Raw genomic sequence first — 23,694 nt, forward strand, 5'->3', positions numbered from 1 at the left:
CCTACCCTGCCTGGTTGGCTGCCTTGAAGCCACATATAATTAGGGATGCACCAGCACATCAGACAATAATTTGTGACAACTGATAAAAGCAATGATATGCTTATATGGAAAAAGTCCATGTTTTTCCCTTCAACAAACATTATATCTAATACACCTCCTGTCCAGTACTCACAAAGAGATTTGTTCTTTGTTACAAGAGATAAACAGTGTATCTGAAATCGCGTACTGTCTGAATAGGTACTACATTTGAATTTGAACTTTAAGACAAAAAAAGTGCGTTCTATGTAGTATTAATATGGGTAGTCTGAAGGAAATTCAGACGTACTACATCTACTATGTTAAAGTAAAGGAAATATAAAGTAAAACTAAGGAAAGTTATCCAGTGTTCACAGTTGGATATTTAGCATTAAAACACACTAGAGGGAGATTAATATTGATAATTATGTGTGTTTGAATAAATCTGACAAAGATAAGTTTGTATGAAAACTACCTTACGTGCAAATGAGTTGTACGCAAACATTTCAGTTTTTATTTGACTGCGATTATTATATCTGAACGTAAATAGCAGTTGAATACAGTAGTTTGGTCTCTGTTGTTAATTTTAACCTCTATTATTATAATAATGTACCAAATTAATTGCTTCCCTGTATAAGTTTACAGCATTAGATGAGAGAGATTTTTTTCCTTAAGAAAACCAATCTATCATCATCAGTTTTCTGAATAATCGGTTATCGGTATAGGCAGAGAAATTTCGCATTGGATATCATAGCAAAGAACCTTAATTTGCTGAACATTTTATTTAAACAATATTTCATTGCAATTCATATAAAAAGGTTGAGTTCTTTGCCCAGATGGGCATAGCTGTTAGCCATCTTAAATTGGCATTTATGTGTTGATTACTCTGCCTGGATGAGCACTAGTCCACACTACTCATGACAAGTGCTCCATCTCCACTCTCGTCACGCTGATCATCTAAAAAAATCAAAGCCAACAGGCTACAAACCATCTCCGCCTTAAAAGCCTTGCTAAAATTCAGCTCACAGTAACGACAGTAGCGGTGAACTTCCCCGCTTACCTTGTCAGTGACAGCACACATCAGAGAGTAGAGCTCGTCTGCTTTCTCCAAATATGTCCCCTCCAGCCCCTGAGAGAGTGAAAAGACAAAGCAAATCACTTTAAACATCAACATAATAACATGTTAAGCTACAATAATGATCGCCTGTGCAAATAAGGTGTTTTTGTGTAGCATTTCCCTGAAGTGGCTGTGCCAAACGGTAGAGGGTCAATTACAAACCAGGTCTAATCATGGCCGCCTCCTGCAGGCTGATCACTGCTGACAGTGAATAAGTGTCTGGGGGATTGTGCAGGGGATGACGTTGTTCCAAGGGTCCAACGAGATTATTAAGGCTGACAATGAAAATCTCAGCAAGGTCAATCTCTTTTTAAAAGCCCTTCCCAGATCCTGCCATCTTACTCTGCTGATTTACGGACCATCAGTGCCCGTCTGTGGGAATTTACCGTTCCTGCCTCGATGGATACAGTAGAGCTGCTGATTTCACAGAAAGAGGAGTAAAGCAGGTGCTGCTGCTCAGCATAGTAGTTTGATTGTGCTCATACAAACACCCACAGACACTCACAAATCTACAGAATTTCCTTAATGTGGAGGCTTTGGTTAAACTACCATTTAAGTATGTGCGCAGTAAAAATTTGTATTGAAATAAATACTTTTAAACAATTAATAATATTAATACTATAAAGAAAGGACAAAATAAACTGATCAAAAGTGACAGTAAAGACATTTATAATGTTTAAAAAAAAAAAAATTTAACCAATAATTGAAAAAATTAACCACTGTTTCCATAAAAATAGTAAGCAGCACAACTGCTTTTTAATCAAAATTAAGAACAAGTTTTATTAAAAGTAGGATACAAAGTGCATATAAATCTGTAGAATTAGTTTTAGGAGTCTAATTTTCACTAGCACCTTTTCCACCACAAAATGAAACAAATTTTTTGTCTGTGTTTTCAGCTCAGAAGCATTTTTATTATAATACAGAGAGAGCACATGTGCAAGGTTGCCAAGCTGGACACATCAAGTAATCCACTGGACAGAGGATTTAAAGTCTTGTAATCTGGCAACCGCAACCAGGAAAGATTGTGGAGGCTTGTTACCAATGCAAAATAACATGAATGCCCAATTAAAATGAATTTTTTTCAGGAAAAATAAACAGCTGGCAAATATCGCAGACGATTAAGCTTAATAAAAAATAGCTTCAGAATAAGTTATGAAAGCAGAGCGGTTGACCTCTGTAGCTCCGGCAGTAACCTTTAGCTCACCATCATGAGCTGCCTAATTCAGGGCCAAATAAGAGCTTTAATATCTTTATGCAAAGTTCAGAGTCATAACCCACTGTCCTCAAGCTCCACTCAGGATGGCAACAGGTCTGATGGAAACCCATCTTACCGCTGACCTCCATCTGAATAGAGTCAGTCAGGCTGTTAATAGACTTTCCCCTCGAGTCGCGATTATTTAGAGCGTCGAGCGGTTCAATTCAGCCCGGGTTTCGCCTTCCAAGCGAATAAGAGAAACAATTCCATAAGAGAAATTAATTTTCTCAGAGCAGCTTTAATTTAGACGCCGTGTGGAACGCCAGTCATGCTGAATATGTGATGTTGGGTGCAGCCTCTGGGTCACAGTTATTCCTGCTTCCTGGTAGAAGTATTCATGCACATTTGTTTTAAGATCCCTTTCAATGTGCAGAGGTGAAAGAAGCATGTTTTCCAGATGTCATGTGCTCTCCCAGAGGCTGGAAGATTAGCCGCTCTGTAAATAAGCTAAGAGGGGGGGAGGAAGAGGAAAACGGCAGATATGCAGAAAGGAAAGAAAGATAACAAAAGGTTGGAACTAATCGTATCACCCAGATGCAGCTGTTACACCTTCTACAAGTGTCAGTGAAACTTAAACATCTGCATTAAAGGAAAAGAACAACCACCTGAATATGCATTTGAGGATGGCTGGATATTCATGATGGATTTGTAATTATTTTGTTATCAATATTATTTATTTATAAGATATATTTAGCAACATTTAGGTATCTAAAGACAGAGCTCCGAGGCTGTTAATAAATGTTGCATTCATCTTCAGGCCATCATCCACTTCTGTTTTAAAATAATCATATTTAACAGCTCAATCACTTGTGAAAAACTACATTTCCCATGATGCTAGCAGTGGGCGATATGACCACAATTTTATATCACAATAGGAGTAATTTTATTTCATGGTAATGATATATATGTGACCCAGGAAGACAAAACCATTCATAAATGTAATTTTTGTTAAAATTGAGATTTATACATCATCTGAAAGCTGAATAAATAAGTTTTCCATTGATGTATGCCTTGTTAATATAAAATACTCCAGCGCTCTAAGAGCACCGTCATCACGTGCACACGCCTCTCTGAGAGCACGTGTATTGCATTTCAATGGCTTAAAATTTGTTGTTTTTAAAAAAAAATGCTTAAAAATGTATACAAATGATACGCTATCTTGATCACATAGCACAGCAATGGCATGTGAGCGTGTTACTGCTAGAGAGGACTGTCAACAATCTCAACCAGCTGACAGATTTCTACTGATTAATCTACTGGAACAGTATATCACCCGCTCCTACAATGCTGTACAGAAAATCCCAGCAATCAGAGTCACAGCAGAAAAAAGAGCAGCATTCTTTGTTTGGTTCATGACTTATAATGCTTTAACAAATACTTTTTAAAATCACTTTGGGGAAAAAAAATACTTCCAGAACCAACAGTGCTGAAAAAGTGGGCGGGCACTAATGGAATCTATATTTCTTCATTAAATCAAGACAAGAAAGATTTTAAATATATAACAAAAGATATGTTATACACTACCATTGAAAAGTTTGGAAATAAAGAAACTGATAAATTCAGTTGCTGATTAAAATTTTTGAAGCAAAAACATGTTTATGCTAATTTCTGTAAATCATTTCAAACTGCTTCAAGAAAACAATTTTGTTTCTGCACATAACTGCAAATTATTAATATAATGTTCAAATCTTACTGTGCTTAAGTGAGTAAAAATCAAGAAACATCCTTATTTACTTATACTTTGAAATGTGCATTTAAAGAACAAAACCACAGCAAGAATAATCCTTTGAAACTATTAAATATAAAAAACCATAGATAAATAATTTATTATACACTATCAAATATTCTGGCTACATTATTCAGTCCTAACATACAGCAAGCTCTTAATGATGTCTGATTTATAGAAGCAGAGAATGTTATGCTTCCGCATCTTTTAACAGATTTACAGTCTTGTTCAAAATAATAGCAGTACAATGTGACTAACCAGAATAATCAAGGTTTTTAGTATATTTTTTATTGCTACGTGGCAAACAAGTTACCAGTAGGTTCAGTAGATTGTCAGAAAACAAACAAGACCCAGCATTCATGATATGCACGCTCTTAAGGCTGTGCAATTGGGCAATTAGTTGAAAGGGGTGTGTTCAAAAAAATAGCAGTGTCTACCTTTGACTGTACAAACTCAAAACTATTTTGTACAAACATTTTTTTTCTGGGATTTAGCAATCCTGTGAATCACTAAACTAATATTTAGTTGTATGACCACAGTTTTTTAAAACTGCTTGACATCTGTGTGGCATGGAGTCAACCAACTTGTGGCACCTCTCAGCTGTTATTCCACTCCATGATTCTTTAACAACATTCCACAATTCATTCACATTTCTTGGTTTTGCTTCAGAAACAACATTTTTGATATCACCCCACAAGTTCTCAATTGGATTAAGGTCTGGAGATTGGGCTGGCCACTCCATAACATTAATTTTGTTGGTTTGGAACCAAGACTTTGCCCGTTTACTAGTGTGTTTTGGGTCATTGTCTTGTTGAAACAACCATTTCAAGGGCATGTCCTCTTCAGCATAGGGCAACATGACCTCTTCAAGTATTTTAACATATGCAAACTGATCCATGATCCCTGGTATGCGATAAATAGGCCCAACACCATAGTAGGAGAAACATGCCCATATCATGATGCTTGCACCTCCATGCTTCACTGTCTTCACTGTGTACTGTGGCTTGAATTCAGAGTTTGGGGGTCGTCTCACAAACTGCCTGTGGCCCTTGGACCCAAAAAGAACAATTTTACTCTCATCAGTCCACAAAATGTTCCTCCATTTCTCTTTAGGCCAGTTGATGTGTTCTTTGGCAAATTGTAACCACTTCTGCACATGCCTTTTTTTTAACAGAGGGACTTTGCGGGGGATTCTTGAAAATAGATTAGCTTCACACAGACGTCTTCTAACTGTCACAGTACTTACAGGTAACTCCAGACTGTCTTTGATCATCCTGGAGGTGATCATTGGCTGAGCCTTTGCCATTCTGGTTATTCTTCTATCCATTTTGATGGTTGTCTTCCGTTTTCTTCCACGTCTCTCTGGTTTTGCTCTCCATTTTAAGGCATTGGAGATCATTTTAGCTGAACAGCCTATCATTTTTTGCACCTCTTTATAGGTTTTCCCCTCTCTAATCAACTTTTTAATCAAAGTACGCTGTTCTTCTGAACAATGTCTTGAACGACCCATTTTCCTCAGCTTTCAAATGCATGTTCAACAAGTGTTGGCTTCATCCTTAAATAGGGGCCACCTGATTCACACCTGTTTCTTCACAAAATTGATGACCTCAGTGATTGAATGCCACACTGCTATTTTTTTGAACACACCCCTTTCAACTAATTCAACTAATTGCCCAATTGCACAGCCTTAAGAGCGTGCATATCATGAATGCTGGGTCTCATTTGTTTTCTGAGAATCTACTGAACCTACTGGTAACTTGTTTGCCACGTAGCAATAAAAAAATATACGAAAAACCTTGATTATTCTGGTTAGTCACATTGTACTGCTATTATTTTGAACAAGACTGTATATGTAAATGAGCTCTGGCTTTGGCTAAACCTTTGCATGTGACCTTTTGTATTTCTCAGGGAAGGCCAAGTTCCTGCATACCAAATATGAATTGATTAGTAAATGTAACTCTGTTGTTTTAAATGAGCGATTGTGACATCTCATAAACATTCACAGTAGACCTCATCATATTTTCCATGAGATGTGGCCTTTAAATCGCAAGCGGTGTTTCAGTGGTTACCTGTGTGTCGGCTCCCAGTCTCAGACACATGCCTCCGGGGCCCGTGCCGTCACCCTGTTCGGAGGGGTTCAGGTGGCGACTGAACCGAGGCAGTGGGACGGATGGATGGCTGTCAGAAAGGAACATGTTGGCAGGTGCTGGTATGATAACAGCATTGGTCACGGGGCCTGTCGAAGAGACGAGATAGATTAAAATATCAGTTCTCTATGAAAACCCTTGCAGTTTAGTAAAGGTTCGTGAATATTGAAATCTTCAAAAAACATTTCCTCAGTCAAAATAACTAATATAGCAATATAACTTCAACTTCAATGTTTTAAATGAAATGTAAATAATAATATTAGTGAAATGGTGCTCTACTGTTATTCAGTGTAAAATATATTTTTATGTAAAAGTGAACAACATACTCCAACCTGTACTTATTTAAATATATAAAATAAATCATATTCTCTCAAATTTTTAATTATTTAATGCTTCTTGCTGAAAAATGGGACAAACCTAGTGGTTTGAAGGATAGTGGTAACGCTTTAAAATGACACTTAATTAACATCTTGTTATATCTACAATTTGTACAATGAATAACATGAATGAGAGTGTTTTCTGTAAATCAAAATAAATGAATTCAATTAAACAGGACACATAGTAAATAGGAATAATAACAATCTATTAAGAAATGAAGGATCATGTTACACTGAAGATAGAAGTAATGACTGCTTTCTATTGTAATATATTTTTAAATCTAATTTATTTGTGATGGCAGTCAAATGAATACAATTTCACAATATTACTGTTTGTACAGTATATTTTTATCAAACAAATGGAGTCTTGGTGAACAAGAGAGGCTTCAAAAAACACATATACTGTGTGTGTGTGTGTGTGTGTGTGTGTGTGTGTGTGTATATATATATATATATATATATATATACACTAAAACCAGAAAATCTCAAGGTTCTTTCACTTCAGTTTTCTCCCCTGCTGAGTGGAATTGGATTGGAAGCTGAGGAGATAAAACCAGCAGATAATCTTTTACAACTCTGCACTCGGAGGCACTGAAGAGCTCTTCACTTCCCGCTTACAGTGTTGGACATTTTTATTTGCCCATTACTGTCAGTGTAGAACACACCGACACCAATCACAACAGCATCTGTGTGTCTGAAACCTGTCTTTCACACTGACCGAAACACACTGGCAGGAGAGAGTTTGACGCAGTGTCTACACACTCTCAGGGACAGAAGAGCGTTCCTGCAGTTCACCTGAGATTAATTAACAGCAACCAGGTCCAACTGAGCTTCTGGCATCTGCTGTTTGTTCTCCTCTATAAAAGGGCTAAACACAAATCATCTGTACCAGGGAGATATATTAGCTCAGGTACTAAATATCACCCTGAAGCAGACTGATGGATCAAAACAAAAGAGTGTAAAGAAAAGATAATCATGTTCTTCAGCATGATTTGAGAAAGTTCTAAAAAGCATGTTGTGATTCACTGAAAGCTGGAACTTTGGTACAAAGGAATTTTGATACATTTGATAATAATATATAGTAAATATATTACACACTACTGTTCAAATGTTTAAAAGTTTAGAAACAAAAAAAGCATAACATTTATTCAGCCAGAATCATAGCCCATGGTTTTAATGTTTTCTAAGGTTTTAATTATCAGAATTAAATTCAGTCAAAAAAAAAAATCATTTTTTCAAAGATCTGTTGGCCCCACTATATATCAACATTATATCAAACCCAAGGAAGATATACATAAAAAAAAAATTACCAATATATTTAATAAACAAGCTAAATATATTATTTTAAATATATACGAACAAATATATTTCATGGAAAAATTCTGAAACTATTTCCATGAATTGCAGGTCTGCATTCAATTCTGACACAGATTTTCAAAATGTTCGCAGACTTACGGACCTAATTCTGAGAAAACAGGATGTATGCAAATATACCTCATTTAAATGCTGCATGCAGTACATTGGTCACATATAAAACAATCTTAGGGCACTAGTATTTTCACCAGGAAAAAATGATTTTAAGTCAGTTATTTATATGTTTTGCTGTAGTGTGTCAGTAGGAAATATCGGTTTACATTTCCAAACATTATTTTTGCCATTAAATGTAATAATCCAGTCAGATTTTTGTTTGCACAAGGAATCTGACAGCAGCCAGTGCCCCACACAGAGATCTGATCTTATCATCATTAGTCTGCCTGGAATAACATGAAGAAACAGAACAAACTGAGACAGACTCAATCCAGAAGAACTGAGGCAATGTCTCCAAGACACTTCAAGAAACCTGCAAAGCTACAGTACTATGCAAAGTTTTACGCACTTGTGTAAAAAAGCTGTAAAGTGAGGATGCTTTCGAAAATAGATTTGATCAATTAACTTCTATTAACTTCACTAAATTAAATCAACATTTGGTGTGACCACACTATGCATTAAAAAAAAAGCTTTTGTCCTAGGTGCACTTGCACATTGTTTTTCACGTAGCTTTGCAGGTAGGTTTCTTGAAGTGTCTTGGAGACATTGCCACAATTCTTCTGGATTAAGCAAACATAATTAAGGTAAGTATCCACACTTCAAAGATACTGTGGAGTAACTGTTTTCAACAGCACAATTTTGTCCTGTCATCCTGATATCCTCTAAAGATTAATCATTGCATAATTTCACAGAAAGAGACAGAGTGAGGAGATCCATCACACAGAAGAGTCTGTTGGCAGATTAGATTAGACTCATAAACTGTGTTGGCGTTTGATAGAAAAATTAAAAAATGAGCTCCATCACTCACGGACTGAGTCATTCCAGACGCTGATGACATCAACAGTTGAAACTGGCCACACAGGAAGCATCTCGCCAGGCTGGAATTGTTTGTTAAGGGGTTTTCAGTTCCCCTGGCACAAGTCGCAGGACATCATTAGATTAAAATAAGATAATAATCATAATAAAAAAAATATAAAATGCATGAGTGTGTGCCCATGTGGTCTAATTAAAAGATCAGCATCAGGCTGCGTTCAAATCGCCATTTTTGTTTTGAAGCGATTAAAGAAAGCGACCTGACTCCCCCGTTTCCTCTGAAGCCTTTCGACTCAGAATTGTTGATTTATTGAGGCCAGTCAAATGAACACAAAGCCACGTTTGCAATGGGAGCTTCCGAAGCAGCCCTGCACTTTCCGCGAAAAGAAAAGACGGTGATAAATAGGTTTTTTGCAGAGCAGCGGCTCAGTGAACTGTGTCTACATTAATCCCTGTTTCTGAACGATGCCAAAACAATTATGATAAAACAGGTAAGCAGTGATGCAGCAGCTGGTCTCTCGGCAGTGCGGACTTGGCGGGAGAAACACGCCGCTCCTCTCCAAAGGCAATTAAATTATATGGGTCTTTTCATCAATTCAACCTGGATCAGAACTGTTATGAAAGGATCCAGAGCCCACGCTTTACACAAGCCCTCTTTCAGGCCTACAATACCACCATCTTGCTTGTGGAACTAATGTGTCCAATAACTAGGCCCAGATGGAAACTGCTGACTTTTAAAATTTTGTGCACATTATTTATGGAGAAGTCTGTGGAATTATGTGCATTAGATTTAAATAAGAAAAAATGTGTTGCATGGTGCATGCTGCAGTGATGCTCTTTGATGTGCTGTGACAAGTGTAAAGACCTCGTTCATTTGAGGAGGTATGCGTGCAGTCAGCGGAGGCTCACACTGCGTGGACAGGCAATAGGAGAGCAAATGAACACCCCATCCTCTTTATTACCAGTTTTAAGGCAAAATATAAATGAATAAACATCGCACCCCTCATGTAATCGTTCAATAGTGTCTCAACCACAAAGGACGTCATTAAAACCACTTAAACAAAATGTCATGTAGCATTTTATGTACCTCAGACAAGTCATCACTGTCTACTGCTCGTATTTGATAGAGATTAAATCTAATGAAAAGCATTTTGTTAAATATAAGACTACAATTCATTATATCTACTTTAGTGCTATAAATTATTATTAAATGTATGTGTTTAAATTAGGGCTGTCTGTCGATGAAAATATTTAATCGCGATTAATTGCATGATTGTCATGAGTTAACTCGTGACTAATCGCAACTTAATCACAAATTTTATGTTATAAATGTAACTTAAATTAATACTTTTTTTTTTTTACTCTAATCAACATAAGCATGGACAAATATAGATGCTTTATGCAAAAGTACATTTGTTATTAGTAAAAGCACATTAAGTTGGCAACACAGCATCTCCATTTCTCCAACTATGCACTCAAAAAAATGACTCTTTGGGTGAACATGATTCTTTCATGGACAGTGGTTCCACATGTTTGTACCATGTTATTTGGACAAGAATAAATCAAGTTATAAGGACATGTCTACTTTTAGTTGAGTTTACTCAGTTTGCTTTAGTTCATCCTTCATGAAATATCTGAGTAGAGATAATATGTTTACATCATGTAGAACCACTGTTAACATTAAACATTAGCAAGTAAGATATAACTTTTCTTTACACATGATGTTAGTTGTTTGCAGTTTAAGGATGTTACTATGTGTTCATCATACACTAGCACTCTCATTAAAATTGCTTTTTTTCAAATTAAGTATTTTAGACTTTCTTTTAACCAGGTCCTCAACCCAACCACAAGCTCCACACTTCACCACAATGGTAACTCGCACAAAATACACCAATATAAAGTCTTTTAAAATGCCCACATAATAGAGCATTAGACATGAAAAAGTCTCCTTATTATCACTTTTTACAAAAAACTGCATAAAATAACACTTTATTTCAACATTTTCTCTCCCCATATCCAGTCCTGTGCAAAGCATGATGGGAAGCGTAAAACTTATTTTGAAGTACTTGATTGAAACATGTTCTTTCAAAATGAAAACTTTATGTTAAACCAGCGAGTGACAGTTTTAAGTCAGTTTAACATGACACAATCATGGTGAAATGAAAAATAGCCAAAATGGCATTAATTCAACATGAATTGTTCAGGTAAAGTGAACAAAACTGAAAATTCATTTTTTTGAGTGTGGGCTACGCAACAGGTCAAACAGAAAATGTGCGCTGCGTTAATCGCATGTTTATTAAAAAAAATGTTTACTATACACAACTAATCGCACAAAATCAATCACAATTTCATTCATTAAAAACTGTGCATTAAATGTGTTAATTTAATTAAAATTATTTTTTTTCATAATTAATTGCACAAAATTAACAAATTAACAAAAAATGTGTACACATAAAATTAAAAATACAAATGGTAGCCTTTTCACTTGTAGACCCCATTGTACGCGTAACAAATTACATTAGTAAATGGTGACCCATAACATTTATCTAAATCAATGAATTTAATAACTTAAAAGGGACTGGGATGTTTATAACTTTATGAAAGATGACATTCAAACTGAATGAAAATCTGTGAGTGCAGATTCCACGTCAGTCTGCTAATAAGTACATAACAAATGAATGCAATGAATTTCAATAGCCTAAAGAAATTTCTCAGAAGGTGCACATGTGAAGAAATGAGTTTGATGGCATGACAGCAGTCATCTCAAGTTTAATAATGACAAATATTTCAAATCAAGTAAATCCCCTTTGAAAGACCCCTGTGAAAACGTTTGGCATATTTTCAACACAGTGAAGCTCCACGATTGTTTGGTTTTTCATATTTTCAGGAACACACAAGAATATTTCATTCAGATGGGATTTGGGAAATGATTGATTCCCTTCAAATTTTAATTACTCATTTGTTCGAGACTTGGATTTATATTTGCATCTCTTGAGTGTTTGAGTAATCAAAAGGGGAAACTGTGATGGCCTCCAAAATTTTTTTTGAGTGACTTTACAACTAAACAAAAATCACCGATACCCCACAATCAAATAAAGATTACAGTATGTGTGTGTTTGGCACATTTATGCACCTACGCAGAGAGAAAGTCATGATCTAAAGATGAAATGAATGATTGTCAGCTTGAAATTTTGCTGGGATGTTCAATTAACACACGAATAATATTTCAAAATCACAATACTACAGATGAAAAAGATGGTTTGGTGCAACCCACGTCTTGTGTCACGCTGTATTATGTTCAATGACACTCTTCATTAATCAAGGCTAAAAGATAACACACTTGCAGGAGACATTTCAAATCAAGCAGCGACTTACAGGGTGAACCATGCTGATACCTATTATTTTTGGTGGTGTATGCGGGAGGCATAACATGAATGTTAATGAGGGTTTTAAGACCTCCTGTAGTAAAATTAAGGACGCCTGCGGGTGGATTTACAGCACTCAAACATGGAAATGTTGAGGGAACCCCCCTCATCATATATTCCCTTGGCACAACTCCAGTTTGCTAGCTGAAATTCATCAAAATTATTTTATTTGACGCATAGAGAAATGTAAAAGCTGAACTGTACTTAGAGGGATAGTTCACCCAAAAAATGAAATTTCTGTCATCATCTACTCACCCTCAGTTGAATATAATACTTTAGTCTTGTTAATTTTACCATCTAATATTATAGTAATGTACCAAATAAGAAGCGTCCCTGCATAGTTACAGCATTAGCTTGGAGAGCTTTTTTTTTCCTGTTAGAAAAATAAATTATCGGTATCGGCAGATTTCATTCTGAATAATCGGTAATGGCAGAAAAAATTTAGTATCGGTGTATATATACAGTATTAGTTGCTCTTACCATAAAATTTAAAGAAAAATAGACTTATTGTAATGAAAAAAGGTTTATTGTAATTTAAAATGTTTAATTTAGTATTTATTTAATTTTCTCTTAATATTTGTATAGTTTTATTTCGTTTATAATCTATTACTGCTATTTTAGAACTAGTATTTCATTTAAGCATTAAATATTTTAAGCAAATTTAAAGTTAATACACTGAAATTCAAAAATGTTGAACAATGTTACATTTCTCTGCACAGTGATGTGTTTTAAGTCTTTATGTTCCACGTTTTTAAATACAACACATACCCAAAACTTAAAAATAATTACAAATGTACATTTTAGTTAATTTTGAGAATTTTTTTTTCAATTAAACAAAAATTTATTTTTATTGATAATAATAATACTGCATGAAAATCTCCATAAAGTATCCTACTATAAGTGACTCATATGTTATGATATAGTAAATATTATAAAGATGCGGCACAACGAGGAGCACCGCAGCAGAGCTCTGAACACATCAACTGATTCAGCCCCATTTACGAAGCATTTTGTGAATTATACACACCACTGAAGACATGATGGCAACGTCTGCTGATGGCCTTGTAATAATGCACTGCATTATGTTACTAGCCATTCAGCCATGCAGTCTGTTCATTCTCATCTACAGCTTTTAAGAAAAACACCTTGAAGCAGGTTGGCTGAACAAAGCGTGACAAGGCTTCATGAAAGTAATGCCATAAACGTCTGTCACAGGGAAAGAACCAGACTGGAATTGACATTTCTAAGATTTTTCGAAGGTTGTCATTCAGCGAAATGAGAGAGAAATATACCACTTCTACAAAAGCGGAAACATTTTTATAACATTTTAAACCCCATAAAATGCCAGCTGGTGAAGAGCAGGCAACCTCCACAAAACTGCTTACGGTCTCTAGATTTGAAGAATCAAGATAAATGTGCCCATTTTTGTTTGTTTAGTTTTTGCTTCATTTTTTTATTTTTATTTTTTGCATTGACAAGGGAGTTCATTAATGCAGTGGTTTCTAACCCTGGTCCTGGAGGCACCCCACCAATGCACATTTTGCATGTCTCCTTTCTCTGACACATGTTTTATGTCTTGGAGTCTCTGCTAATGAGCTGATGACCTGAATCAGGTGTGTTTGATTAAGAATACACACAAAACTTGCAGTGTTGGAGTGCCTCCAGGACCCAGGAGTTTTGGTGTGCTAATAAATGCTCTGCTAAGTGAAATAAAGTATTTGGAAAACAAATAGCTAATGAATAATCATAAACTCAGGAAAAGTAGAGAGAGAAATCAGATCCAAATAGGAATAAATACACACTTATTGCAACTTTTAGGCAAGTCGGTACTTATTTTTTACAATCTTTTTCTTTTTTGTAACTATATTAGTTAACGTGAACAATACTACAGCATTTATTAATCTTAGTCAATTTCAACATTTGGTAATACTAAAATCAAGGTCATCTTTTAAAGGGATAGTTCACCCAAAAATGAAAACTCAAGTTTTTCCAAACCTGCATGAGTTTATTCTGTGGCACACAAAAGAAAGCAATATATGGGGTCCAGCAGCTATTTGGTTATCCACATTCTTCAAAAGACATTTTATGTGTGTGTAACAAAAGAAAGAAAACTCATACAGGTTTGGAACAACTTTAGGGGGGAAAAAGTGAAAAAGACAGACTTTTCATCTTTGGGTGAACTATCCCTTTAACATTTCTTAATGCACTATGAACTAAACGAAACAATAAATAACTAAAATGCTGTTAAAAATTATATTGTTCAATGTGAGTTAAACTAATGTTAGCAAATGAGACCCAACTATAAAGTGCTATCATAAAACAGTCAAGTTAAAGCTATGCATTAGTATCATGTCTTCAGCTAAGCAACATGCTAACACTAAACTTCACTGAATTAAATGTGATGTGCTTCGCCTGAGGAACATAATTTGTTCTAAATCGTTCACTTAAGTTCTTTGTCAGTTAGATGCTGCGTTTAAAGGCAGCTCACTAGGTTTTGGAGCAATAAACACTCCCAAATTAAACTCCACTGAGTCATGAAATGTAGTTTGTGTGCTGCGTACTTAAGCAAAAGTATTATTCTTTGTTGTGTGCAATCAGGGCCAGCTAATTATCTCCCACTCAATCATGGCAATTGATTCACGGGATACTGGCTCCACTCCTAGAATTACACTAATGGTGCAGGCTACTCTGACACGCGGTCATAAATTGTGTGTGCCGGCTTCTCGGGTCACATAACGTGGCGCTTGGGAGTGATGGGGAAAAGTGCAAAGAGGTGGGTAACATGCACACTCTGCCAGCGCACTGCAGAGACTCCTGGCATGACGACACCCCAGAGGGAACGGGGCGGAATGGATGTTAAATTTGTGGCCGTAATTCTGCCAAATGTCCAAGAGGCTTCCTTCCCAAAGGCTTTGAGCTTTTTCTTTAATCTTGCTTTTGGACCTTGATTTGAATGGTGCTTTTCACAACACATGTCCATTACTACTATAGCCCTTTGTCATGACTCCTTAAAAGCTCCCAGAGAAAATATGATAGTCTTTCATGTTAGAAGTAGGGAAATAACATCCAAGGAAAGGCAAAAAGCCTAGTGATGAAATAAAACAAAATAATACAATAATACAATGTTAACAGAAAACAAAACCAAGAACAAAAGTAATATTTAATAATAAATGAATCATTTATTTAATAATCAGTATTTAAATAAAAACTGAGTTGCAGATAAGCTATCAAGTTGAAATATATGTTTACATGCATTTCTACAACCGTTCTCTCTAGTTTAAATCCGATTGGCTGAGTTCCGTTTCCAGCAATGCGATATTGTGCTGATAACTGTGCTGTTTGTTTCATTCTGTTTGCAGTATTTCTCATAGCCTGTCATGGCTGACATGCAGACCCATTTTCATTTTATAAATAGAACTGTTTTTGTTTCACAGAATGTAGTTTTAAGAGTTTTTAGGTGAGAATTTATTTGTTTAGACTTCAAATATGCGGTTTGTTAATAAAGATAATGTTTATTTGAAAATTAGCTTGTTGATGTTTTCAGAGATGTGAGCTTTTAATACAATAAACATAAAGCAATAAGCTTTGAAAGAAGCAACTCAACGTTACTTTGTTACTAGTTCTAAATTCGCTTTCGAATTAGTAATATAGGCTTGGGCTCAGCTTGAGATTTGAATCTGTGGCAAATGGAAATAGTTCTGTGAAAAAGAAGGTTTTTAAAAAGCATTCCGTTATTCTTGCTTTTTTATAAAAATGATATATATATATATATCATTAGTAGCAGTGTGATGTGTCTGTAATGTGTTTATACAACAGTTTGCAACAATTTTTTTTTTTTATAAAAAAGCAAGAATAACGGAATGCTTTTTAAAAACCTTCTTTTTCACAGAACTATTTCCATTTGCCACAGATTCAAATCTCAAGCTGAGCCCAAGCCTATGTTACTAATTCGAAAGCAATTTTTAGAACTAGTAACAAAGGAACGTTGAGTTGCTTCTTTCAAAGCTTATTGCTTTATGTTTATTGTATTAAAAGCTCACATCTCTATATATATATATATATATATATATATATATATATATATAGTAGACATGTTCCGGTATTCGGTAATGCGATATATGACGGTAATGTATACGCACAATATTTTTATTGTGGGCATTTCTAAATACTGTGAACAATTATACATTACAAATTATTCAGAATTTGAAATGCATTTAAAGAATATTTTTCCCATCAACTGGTCAAAATGCACAACACCGCTGTATGCTGCTTGAAAGACAGGTGTGCACTCTGATGTAAACAACCAAGTGGTAGTAGTACATAGGGAACATGTGAAAACACATCCACTCTCTGACAGCAGATTCTTTATTGTTCACACTTTAAATCAGGGCTTCATTAATTAACATTAGTTAATTCATTAGTTAACATAAGGCCAATAAAAAAATATTATAGGTTATATAAATTATAGGTTTTCCAATATTTAATAACACATTGTTAAAATCAAAAGTTGCAGCTGTGTTATTTAATGAGCTAACATGAACTAAGACTTGTATTTTTTAACAAAGATTAATAACTTCTGTAGCAATTGTAGCTAGTAGTAGTAATATAGTAATATAATTTCTCAAGGTTTCTGCTGGTTTAATGAAGATAAATATAATATGTTTTAAAACAAGTAAAGAAAATGTAAGGAATAAATTGAATGGAACATAATACATCAATTTGTACATGTAAATATCTAGAGACCACAATGAGTTGTATTTGTAAAAAAAAAAAAAAAAAAAAAAATACATATTTCCATTACTTTTTATTCATTCATCTATTCATTAATTTAAAAAAACAGTTAAAAGGTTTGAATGGCCCTGCTCCAAACAACTGGAGTTTAATCATGTTTACTGATCACAGCTTTCTGCTTTTTATCAATGTTTTTGTCTTGTTTTCCAATCCAAATGTCTACTCTTAAATCAAAACATATTTATTTGGGAAGCAAAATGACGAGAAATGTTGTTTACTGTGAAATAGATCAAAATGAAATGAATTTATGCATGAAACAATAACAAATATTTGCCAAAGGGCTCAGAAAATGAACTTAATTCAAAGGGAAAACATGTTTTCATTCCCAGTTAACAGATATTTGTTTTTGTTTCAAGCATGAACTCACTTTTTGTGTTCAGTTTCTTAGAAAACAAGACTTCGTGTATTAATTCTGCATATTAAGTAAATGTATTCAAATAAAAATTAATATTGATTTAAGGATGTTTGTACTGGAAAACAAGACAAAAATACTGAGCATGATACAAATTTTTTGCAGTGCATGCAACATTTAACGCAATGTCTTTATGAAATGCAAACTTTCTGTTGTTTTTAATGCTTTATTTTGGATTGAAATCACGAGGCATGATATATTTCGCAAAGTATCCACATACATATTAGGTGTCAGACAACCTTTTATGTGTAAATTAAAATAAATAAATAAAAAAAACTGTATGTTTTGCCTTTGTTTCATGTTGTATTTCATCTGAATACCTAAAAGAAATAAATATGCAAATACATAATTTCTTCCACTAATCTGGTCTATTATAAACAACTGTTAGACATATATTTAAGACATATATATCACCAGGTCAAGAAACATGAACTCAATTTGAGGCCGTGCCTAATAAAATCCGAAATCCATCCCATCTGATAATCCAGTGGCAGACAGACGGCCAGCGAGCAGGAGACGGGACGGGAGGAGAATGGAGTGATTCTGACATCTCCATTTGGTTTTGAGCCGTTTTAGTGTTCTCTAAACCCTGGTTTCTTTCAGAGCGCTCTTGTCTTTAGGTCAGATGGGATTAAGAGATTAGATGAGCAGTAGTTAATTGCCAGTGCTGAGTAATTAACACAGGGGTCAACAAACCTGACCTCTTCTGCATTACACTATGACTTTTGAACTAATCACTCGATGTCTGGGGAGCAACTAAAACATAACTTTCAGTCGTGTGAAAGTTATTCAAATATTTCAAAATGTTCTTGCTTTTCCATGTACTTTTTCCAACTAAGTGGTTTTACGTGATAAAACTCTACATTGTGGTTCTTGAAGTTAAGTGGTATTTGCATGCAATTTTAGAGCTGAGGACTTTTATAAATGTTGTTTAGCTTTTTTTTCTCAAGGTTTCTTCATAATGTTTGACATGATCATGAAAATGAATGATAAAAAGAATAGCTGATCTGTTATAACTCATGCATAAAAAAATGGCATAATACTCCATTAACAACAGTTTATCAAACATTTTACAAAAGTGAGTCATACAAAATTCAGTGTACGTTGCATAATTTTTGTCTGTTATGACTCGTCCCATGATGTCTGGAATATTCCAGAAACCACTAGAATATTACAGAATGTTTTAGAAACTTCTAGAATGTTGCAAAATATCTTTAAAAAAAAAACACAAACGCAAAATACAAATAATTATCTGCACTAAACCAATGCTTCATTATTAATGCTACAAATTTTAAAATTTGTAATTTGTAATGTATACATTTTTACATAAAATAAATAGCACAATAATAATTAGCACCACAAAAACATTTATTTTAAAAATCAGTTTTTAAAGACTTTTTAATGTTTCTGGAAGAATCCTCTTATGCTCACCAAGGCTGTATTCATTTGATCAAAAATACAGAAAAAAAGGAGTTATATTGTGAAATATTATTACAATAAAAAATGGATTTTGATTTAAATATATTGTAAAAATGTATTCCTGTGACGCATGTATTAAGTGTCACATGATCCTTCAGACATTAATCTAACATGCTGATTAGCTGATGAAGAAAAATATATTATCTTAACATTATCAATGTTGAAAATATGCTTAGTATTATATAGTAGAAAACAGCTGTGATTGTAATATGCTTAATATTTTTGTCTTTGGAACCACTTTCAGAATTCTTTGATGAACAAAATCTCAGACCCCAAATTTTTGAATGTTCGTGTGTAAAGGGTGCAAAAACAGATGGTGAGTGAAGTGGCAGAGAGGAAAAAATAAGTGTACTACCCAAGCTGTCCAAAGCATGGACACACTGAATATTTCAATTGAAGTCATAAGCCAATAGTTTCATAAGCTAGGATTGCAATGTCAAGTTGTTTGACAGATTGCTCGCACTGTTTAATGAGGTTGAACCCAATTTATCGGCAGGACACTGCATCTTGCTGTAATATTCTCTTTTGTAAATGATATAAATATTCAAAGTAATATGTTTCCATTATGCAAAATAGCACAACTTAACGGCAAGTGAGCAATTAAATGTCATAGCCTTCACATACTTCAAATGAACACTCACTGAAGCCACTAACCTGGCAAAAAGCTTGGCAAATCCAGTAATTACTTGACTCAACCTGGCAGCTTGTAATCAAAACATTGTTTCCTGGCAGACTTATAAAAAACCCTGGGCACTTATTCCCAGGCAATTTCAGCCAGTCATGGTCTTTTTACAGTGTATAGAGCAATATGCATCAGAAACTCCTTGTAACAAGTCGCATCAAACAACCAGGGCCAGCTGAATCTGCTTGAGTAACTTTTGCCATAGAACAATCTCATTAACTTATTACAGGGAAAATCCCCACGGAGCACCCTGAGATAGGTGCCTTGCTCAAGGGCACAACAGTGAGCCGCATGGCTCGTTTCTTGCAGGTATCGAACCAGCAGTCCTTTCAATTTCCTCCCGCGTCTTAACGACATCAACATCCCACCCTCAAAAAAAGAAAGGTCAAGAAACAAGGTTAAATAAAATATAAAATCTTGCATTACTTTGTCTTTGTCTAGGTCTAGGGATTGAACAATATCATAGAGATACCAATATAATTTATGTTGTTAACAATGATAAGTTCTGGACATTTTTCCTCAATCTTTATAGCGGATCACAAAGCAGAAATAAACAACGAGTCAGTGCATGTGTCTTATGTCTGCATGTTCTGCGTGTGTCTCTGTAAACAAATGGTATTGTTGTTTTGTCTACTATACAAAAAACCCAAACATGCATGATGCTAACAACGTTTTCACCATCTGGTGTTTCAATATGAGACATGAACACACACACCATTTCATTTGAGAAAAAAAAACAACTAACAAACATACACTGAAGCTCATAGATCTTCAAGACAAACAACGAAAATAAGAGTTCAGTTTAACTTGAAGAAATTATGACAGAAATATATTACTATTATGTACTTCTCAATATAATATTACGATTATTTTTAAGAAATATCAAACAGCCAAGATATTTTTACATCCAATTTATACAGTTTTGTCGTGCAGCATCTTATCTGAAAAAAAGTTTTATTGTTACATCATTTTGATGGTTACTTTGTGTTAAATATTAAATCGAAGAATACAGAAAAAATAAAGACTGAAAACTGAATTTTGTGTAAAGTAAAACAAAATTCACAGAACCCAAAATTAAAAGACATCTACTAGGCACAGTTTAATTGCAAGCAAACAAGTCTCACTGACATTCGTTCTCAAGGTCTAAAAACATGTGGAAGGCATTTCCCCATTAATGGTAAATTAATATATTGATAAATACTGATATTGCATGATACGGAAAGAAATATCATGATAATATTTTTGGACATATGGCTGAGCCCTATCTTGGTCCATTTCTGAGCTTCCTTAAGAGGGACTTAATATTAGGCTGTACATAAAGTAAACTTAACAATTATGCCCTTCAGCCTTCTGAACACAAAATGTCTGTAAATGACACTTCAGTTCTGGACATTTTGGCTGAGGCGTTTGTTTGGGTCGCTCTCTTTCCACTCTGTCATTTGACAGGCTGCCCGCTGGCTTTAATGAAGACAGATAAAAGGAGGAGTGGGGGTATCAGCTGCGTCTGGGGATGAGGCGTGAAACTGAGTTTAATTGCCTCCATGATCAAGAGCCTTGAGCAGAGATTCGTTGCCCCTTGTCCAGCTACAGTGAGTACACAGGACCCACTTCGCTCGGAGATGCATCTCCTTGTGAAGATAGGAGACAAGCTTGCACCCTGTCCTGGTTTTTAACAGACCCAGGAGAGTGGATTTCTGTCACAAACTCAAATAAAGAGGGTTACATGATGTGCAAGACTGAAAGAAATGCAATTTATGGCCAAATGCAACAGAAATACTAGAAATTAAACGTTTCTAACATTATTAACACTTCTTGTTTTTACACTTAAATTTCAGGTTTACTGAAAAAGTGGTAGCATCTAAATCAGTGTTTCAAATTCATACAGTAAAAGATATAATTCAGGTTTTCCAATAAATTGTGACATTTTGGTTCCAGTAAAATAGGTTTGACCTGTGTGTGTGTGAATATAAATATTCATACACAGAGATAGATGACAATTGATTTGACCGTAACTTTTTATCAATTTTATGACTTCAGATTATTTATTTAATAATCAGTTCTTAAATACTGGGTTTACCCATAAATGATCTATATCTATGATATCCATGATCTATAAATGGTGGTATCTAAAACAGTATTTCAAATTCATACACATTAGTAGTGATAGATGATAAACAATTCGAATTTTCTTTTGTTCAACATTACGACTCTCCTGCGTAGCTTTTAATCTGTTCTTGAATGCTGGGTTTATCCATTAATCGTGCTACTGAAAACGGCATTTCAAATTCAACAGTAACAGTTTCAATTCAAAAGTTGGACAAGTATCTGATTCGTCGACCATCTTGGCCCATCCCATAGCAGGGATTTACATAAACTGCCCAAAACCTTTGAACCACCATGAGATCATTAATTTCCCAGAAAAATTATTTTTAACAACACAAAATTCTTGGAATGAGGGAGTCAGTCTGACACATAACACACTGGTTATTCATTAAAACCTTTAAACCTCTCAGAGCGGTTTAATTACAGCAGGTATTTGATCAAAGGCCCTCAAAGTCAACAGGGTAATTTAGCCTGCATCAATCTGAGAACATATGAACTAAATCTGCTTCAACCCCACAGCCCGCTCACTCTTCTAACCCTCCCTTTCTAGAAGTATAAATAATGAACTAGAGGCTAGGGGTTATCACAATAATTTGGTGCTAATTTGTTCAATTCAAGAGCCCTCAATGGCCTTCAAAAAGCTCTTGCCTGCTCAAAGAGACCTGCCATCTGTGGTCCTTTAACCCTCATTGACCACCGGGGGCAACAATGGCGAGAACTAAAACCAATTAATCAGCTCGAGTTTTCAGATCGCAATAACGTTTTCCCTTCACCTCCACATTTGACAAATTACCTTCCAGCAATAGATTTTTTTTCTTTTAACAAAATAATCAAATAGAGCGTGAAGCAGTTGAGTAGAGAAACAGCTCAGTAGCAATACTGGAAATAACACAACGTGCTGAGGACAAGTGGCCGTGCAACGCAATCTGGCTATGTGAGTTTCTCTAGAGTCTGCTGGAATGAAATTAATGGAAAAATACTTTCATCCTCCCGGCTGTAACCCAGGACGACCAAAGCTCATCTGTATGTTGAAAGAGTGAAGCGAGCTAATTAGTGATTTCACCTCACGGGAGAAAAATGAGAGAGAATTCAGTAGTCCGTCAGAATCGCCAAGGTCTTAACACTGACTCATTCAAAGGCTGAAGGATATTTGGAGTGCTGAAGGAGCGTTATTAATACAGTATCAGGAATACAGATTCACAGCTTTTCAGCTGCTATGGTTAAAAATTTAATTCAAAGTAAAATACAAGAAAATAAAGAAATAGCATCTGCAACCCACAATAAACCAAACTGAACAGCAGGACTTTACATAATTATTTACCCATGTACATTATTATTATTATTTAGTATTATTTATTAGTATTATTTTATTAGTATTATTTTTAATATTATTATTATAGTAATTATTATTTTAGCAGCTGTTTTGCCAGTTCCCAAGTTTTGGGGTCTTCATATCTTCAATATAGCATCAGTACTAGGCTTAATAAAATGATGTTCATTTTCTGTCTATATTAATATAAAAATATAATACAAACTTACATATTGGATAGATTTATATGACATTGACTTATTAAATAAAGCCAAAATACCTATTTGGCATTAACCGAATACAAGCTGAAAAGAGGAAAAATATTGTTTTTTATTTGGAAGAAATAATGTGCATTGGTGAATTGTGCACAATAACACCAGGTCCAAGCAATAGAAAGCTATCAGGACCAGATAGTGACTTCCTGCTGACTTAAAAATTGCTTAAATTGGTTACTCGAGTGTCCTAGATATTCCATTTTCCATTTTTGCACAGTGTCCATAATTGACAAGGAAAAGA

At 34.8% G+C, this 23,694-nt stretch overlaps 1 protein-coding gene across 1 annotated transcript in view; it reads right to left on the reverse strand.

The window, feature by feature from the left end:
• LOC113078630 (WD repeat-containing protein 18-like) overlaps nt 1-23,694 on the reverse strand; it is a 36,750-nt gene that overhangs the window by 2,971 nt on the left and 10,085 nt on the right. The window contains exons 5-6 of the mRNA XM_026250950.1: nt 6,183-6,349; nt 1,076-1,144 (exon numbers count right to left, since the gene is read on the reverse strand). Coding sequence (XP_026106735.1) covers nt 1,076-1,144; nt 6,183-6,349 — 236 coding nt within the window. The remainder of the gene's footprint in view (nt 1-1,075; nt 1,145-6,182; nt 6,350-23,694) is intronic.

The sequence above is a fragment of the Carassius auratus genome, unplaced genomic scaffold (genome assembly GCF_003368295.1).
Source record: "Carassius auratus strain Wakin unplaced genomic scaffold, ASM336829v1 scaf_tig00026159, whole genome shotgun sequence".
NCBI lineage: Eukaryota > Metazoa > Chordata > Actinopteri > Cypriniformes > Cyprinidae > Carassius > Carassius auratus.